Raw genomic sequence first — 5,879 nt, forward strand, 5'->3', positions numbered from 1 at the left:
GGTTGTTTAAAGGACATTATCGGACATACACAATGGAAGGCATTCAGAAGCAGCCAGGGGGGGATTCTGCATGAGCCAAATAGCCGAGACAGGACCAATCGTCAAAATTTTGGTGTCGATCATTCGATTTCATCCTGGACACTACAGAAAAGGGGCTAAAAGTGTTAAAAACCGGAATTTTCCTTTAACTTTCTCTTTAGTATAGTCATAGTTTTTGCAAACATTACACATTAGAATTCTTAACTTTTTACTTATAGTCCATTTTACATATTTTAAACTGTAAACAGTTTTCTTTTATCTTCAACATAAATCACCACATAAACCATCTCTTTCAATCTGCCTCCACATTTCAACAAACGTTTACCTCTGTTTAGCATGTAGTTGCTCGTTCCATCCACCTGCCTGGATCCGCACAATTTCTATTTAGCAATCTTCTGTTTCACCTGCTCCAGTCTTTATTTAACCTGCCTTCTTCCAGTCATCCATGCCAGATTATTCAAGCCCTTGGTGAGAGTTGTTTAGCGTTCCTGAGTGTTCGGATTGCCTGATCTTGACCAGTTGTGCCTGTGGACCTCTGAGCCTACCTGATCTGCTTGCCTGACCTATCTTCCGACTCCTGATGGATTCTGTTTACAGAACCTGGATCTGCTTCCTGGCACCGACCTGAATATCCCTTCAGCACCTCTTAGGAACTTGGATCTTTTGGCCCAGACTTCCGCGAAGCTCCTTGACAACGGCTTTGGCTTTGCCCTCTGGATCGTCCTGCCTTCCTTCTTCCGCTTGGATCTTATCTCCTGCCTGTTCTTCAGTCTTTGGGGCTTTAACGTATGGGACTCTTTGAGCAGCGTTTGCCACCTCTTGTCAGCAGCCCACCAGTTTGAATCTACCTCTTCCTCTCGGCATGTACTGAAGTTTAAGACCATGGTAGTGACTCACTTGTTCATAATCTTCCTCTGCCAAATCAACATAGTCACTAACCTGTGTTGTCTTCCTGCAGAGGTTCCTGCCTTAGACGGCAGAGCTGTTTTTTTTTTTGCAAATCCGTAATTTTTAATAAACGCCTTTGGAGATATCATATTGTCTGTCTGTCTGAATACTGGTGCTTATGTTCTGAGCCTTGACAGCTTTACAGCAGCAGGACCAGGAAAGCTAATCAAATCCAAGATTTAATTTACTTTTCACAACACCACATAACCTGGAACATACTCAAAGCATCATTGGCTAAATTCTAATAAGCCTACAGCAAATTGGTAAAGAAAAGGCTTTAGCACCTGGGGTACAAAAAGAGGTAGTACCCCAGTAGTAGTAAAAGATGGGGTAGTAAAGATTTCAATCCAGAATGTTTTACTCCACATTCCAACATCAACATGTTGTTCAACAGCTTCGACAAATGGAGTTTAAAGATGATGAGGGATCATTTTGAATTACAATTATCTCAGTTTCATATTTAATGCAACATAATTTCCGTTGAAGCCAACATATAAATAAAACCTAAATGAAACAGTTTCAAGTCTGCTCATATCTGAAACTCTCTCCTCCACTTCACTTAACATTTGATTACCAATTATATTTATACTCACATTATTACCATTTCTATTAATGTCAAAGTGCAGTTACTCAAATATTTGACCTAGACTAGTTTTGATGGAATGAGCACATGGAGCAAATGAATCCAAATATAAAAGTTAAAGGTAAATATAAAATCCCCTAAAGTTGGAGGACCAAAATATATTGTGTGAAATCATCAACACATGGAGCTAAAACGTCCTGTTTATGTTTTTTGCAGTGGATCTGTTTATATATGCTTTATCACAGCTGATTTCCATTGGTGGCTGATTGACAAGCTTCACCGAAATGCATTCACCTAAATCAAACATTGAAAATCTGCAGAGATGCAATTTGCCTTAAATACCAGGATTTAAAAACAATTGTTCAGAACACTTCTGTTATGCAGAGCTAGTTTGTAGCTTTCAATTGGCTGTTGTATGCTACTTGCAGCATGTTTCCTTTGCACATATTATCAGTGTGTTCAGCAAAATTAGCTAAATTGTTAAGGAAACTTAACAGAGCAGAAGTGCTTCAGCGGCTGCCATAATAAATGCTGTTCAAATAAGGAAGCCTGTAACAAAGTAGGAAGAAAGAGAAAGCTTCCTATCAATAGTTCAGTTAGCATAGAGACCTGGACCTATAGGCATAGCCCACTTCACAGTTTGACAAAAGTATATCATTTAATAGCTTGCAATTTAAGTAACCCATGTAAAAGCACAAATTTGTGTGCTTTATATTTTTAATGGACAGATTCAGTCGTTTTCTACATTTGTGTGACAGCCTAACTTTTCTGTTTGTGAATCTGTCAGACTGAAGGTTTCATCTACATGGACCGAACATTAGTTGGAGCCTTGGACACAAACTTTGAAACATAGCTGTTATTTAATCATGAAATTTGCTTGGTTTTATGCATACACATTGTTTTATAAATCAGGATTATTATAATTTTTTATATATACTCAACTTTTCAGATGTTTGGCATAGGTATACCTAAAGTCTGGATAACATGCTTTAAATGAGACCCCTGGGCAACTTGTCATTTTGACAGAATCTCCCTCTATCTCTTCCATTTCTCTTCTCTGCTCGTCATGTTTGCTTTAGTGCAAGTGTCATTGCCAATTTGTACTTCAACGGGGACAAACATGTGAAACAGGCCCTAACAGAATAAGTGAGAAAGTAATGTCAAAACCTAAGTCTAAGAAATATGCAAGAGCAATAAACTACAAAACATAGCAAAAAGCAAGCAGACAGAAAAGGTATGACAAAATCCAAATCAGAAAAATAGAACAGAATTTTATTAAAACTCTAATCTTACCAGTAGTCCCTGACACTGTGACTTTCCTATTGGGGGCTAAGTAGACTTCAAGGGGGTCCGAGACACTTTGAGGTCATTACAAGACAAAGAGCCACGGAAATGAAGCTCAGAGAAATCCAGACATATCAAGCTGGGCATACATTGTACGATTTTTTCAATCGTTGCATGCAGCTATAGCTTACACTGTACAACGAAACCGCAGGGTTTAAAAGTTCACCGTTCACAATGTATGTTCTCACAGTGTAAGGACCGACGCCCTGATGTGATCGACCTGCTCACATTCAACATTGTGGACTCAGCTCCGCAGTGATATGGTGCTACTCGGACTCGTCTATCCGGAAGCCAAATTAGTAAAAGAGGAAAAAGACGGAAGTGTCAATGCCCCCTGTTAAATCAATTATCTCTACTTATTAACTGAATTGCTGATAGCCCGTTGCTAGTGCGGGGTTGAAGTGAAGCCACCAGCCACCATATTGGTACTCCCTAGTTAGACCGGTAGCAATGTAAACAATATGTGCGCTACAGCTTTGAACAACTATGATGTTCTCCTTTTCAGGGGGGCTGAATAAAGATAAATTCATCACTTTGACACACGCTTGGTGTTTCATAAAATAAATAGATTACTTTAACTTATAATAAAAAAAATAGGCACATCGTTGCAAATTCATTTTGAAGTCATTGAATGCTATAAATCATTTAATGATAACATATTATAGAAATCCATCACAACAAAATTAATGTATCAATGGAGCATAATAATACCGATATGCTAAAAGTGCTAAATTGATGATGTACATGCAATATACATGTATTCATACTATACATTGTTATAGTAATTACATATTACATATGATTTAAACATTTTAAATCAAGACTGAATTTCAAGTACATGTCTTTTAATGCTATAGTATTTTCCTATTTGCAAACTGTGCATGCATGATGCCATATACTTTTATGCTGTGTCTGTGCATTAGCCTTTAAAATGTTTGAGTTGCTTTTTATTTCCCGTCAATGTAACATGCAATATATTTCAGCACAACACTTTTTCAAATGAGAAATACAACAAACACTACAAAAAGGACAGTGTCATCCTTTTAATAAAGAGTTAATACATTGACATTTCACAGTGAATTACTTTCTATTTACTTTCTATTATGTAATGTTATGCTACATTCTATACTATGGGATACATCGGCGTATATATGGATTTTCTTGGTTAGTACATCCATTGACCCTGAAATTACCTTTGAATTGTCTGCCCACAGCAGGCAAACAGCTTGTTTTGGCAGCCAAATGCTACACACATACGCATTTTTACGGCGCATCTCCGTCGGAGTTGGGAGTACCAATATGGCGAAAGGGTGCTTTACTTTTTTTGGGCAATCAGCAATCCAGTGAATAAATAGAGATCAGTGTGTTAAATATGAAGCTCACTAGAGTGAAATACGCTGCATTGGCAATTTGTGCAATTTTGTGCTGAAAGCCCTAAAAAGAAAAGGCAATGACATATTTGGACAAAGACATAGCTGAGCAAACATGGCAACTACGGTCTGTTAATTTTACAGAAAGGACTCCATTTCACTCACACCCCCGCCATGCTTCTGTGTTTTCGGCTGAAAGAAGGAGAAGAATCCTTGTTTGCGCACTGAGCCCACAACCACCTTACGACAGCCGACTGGATTTCAAACATGTTTGATTATCTCCCGACCTTAGACAAGATGTCTATGTGGGAGATAAAATATATACATAGAGTTCTTATCAAGTCATCTTAAAGTTAGCCCAAAATTTAAAATGATCAGAGCAGAACAGTTGCTCTGACCACGGTTTGATCAGAGAACCTGAAGGAATGAGTTAGTGATTCATTAATTTAGGGGAAAGCTTTGTTATGCTGGCCCAGAATGTAAAATTCACATTTTAATTTGAATAAGAAGCAAGCTATGAGCTCACAAATGTTAAAATAGCGATGTGAGAACATCTGTTTTAACATTTAGGCTTTGACGCAATTGAAGGTCATCGAAACAACTTTGAATGACAAGAATTTGTGCATTGTTACTATAAATTTAAAGTTGTGGAGAGAAATAATATAGAGGTTTTGTATTTGTAGACGTTTTTCCAACTTTTACAATTACAAAAAAGTCCCACCTCTATTAATTGTAGAGTAGAAGAACAAAAATTATGTTCAGTGAGTCAAATTTAAAGACCTATTAGATTCTCAGTTTCGCTCCAATTGATCCAAAACTGTTGTTGCAAATAAAATTCAAACACTTGTATGAAAACCTTTGCATCTTATTTTTCCTTAACACAACTAGTAATCAGTGAACACAACTGGTAGAAACTGCTTCCATAAGAAGTAAACTCAAATTTACAAGTAACAGTTTTTCACTTTTGCTTCAACTGCAATGCTGGAGAAGAGCAAATATGATCTGTGACTGTGTGTAGTAAACAAAGATAAACAGCAGAGGGCGCTGTATTCCATCAACTGGCACCGAACAGGGAATCAATATTTGGCCTACTGCCATTGAACAAGATGAACCTCAAAGAATGCAGCAACTGATTCATATTATATTTTTTGCATGTTTTGAATTAGTTTTGCTGAAAAGTGATTGAATTTGTTTTGCATCATTGGTTTAAGATCAACTCCGCAGTTCAAAACAAGAAACTAGAAAACACATGATTGGTTAGTTGCTTCTAAAAGCTATAGTTCAGGTGTGAATATATTTGTTAAGCAATGGGTGTCCAGCTAAAAATAAACCCAACATTAAATCTTTTCTCAAAGTTGTTTTTTTTTTCTGAAAAGACAAACATCAAGTAAAAAAAAAAGGAAAAAAAAGAGCTGGCAAGCCAGAGATCTGTTGGAGATTAATGTATTAATATAATCATGGACTGAAATAAAACAGTTTTTCTAAATCTATCCTCTCCCTCCATACATAGTCTATGTAGGTGGGTGTAAATTTCCTGATGAGTTCTCACAAACATGTGAAAGGTCACATCACACATGTCAATTAGGGTCAATCTG

The 5,879-nt window shown here is 37.1% G+C and overlaps 1 protein-coding gene across 1 annotated transcript in view; it reads right to left on the reverse strand.

Moving 5' to 3' along the window:
• Window positions 1-923, reverse strand: part of ang (angiogenin, ribonuclease, RNase A family, 5) — a 10,288-nt gene extending 9,365 nt beyond the window's left edge. The window contains exon 1 of the mRNA XM_015401740.1: window positions 664-923. Coding sequence (XP_015257226.1) covers window positions 664-923 — 260 coding nt within the window. The remainder of the gene's footprint in view (window positions 1-663) is intronic.
• Window positions 924-5,879: the final 4,956 nt, after the last annotated feature.

The sequence above is a fragment of the Cyprinodon variegatus genome, unplaced genomic scaffold, assembly GCF_000732505.1.
Source record: "Cyprinodon variegatus isolate N-32 unplaced genomic scaffold, C_variegatus-1.0 Scaffold1254, whole genome shotgun sequence".
In the NCBI taxonomy this organism is placed as follows: Eukaryota; Metazoa; Chordata; class Actinopteri; order Cyprinodontiformes; family Cyprinodontidae; genus Cyprinodon; species Cyprinodon variegatus.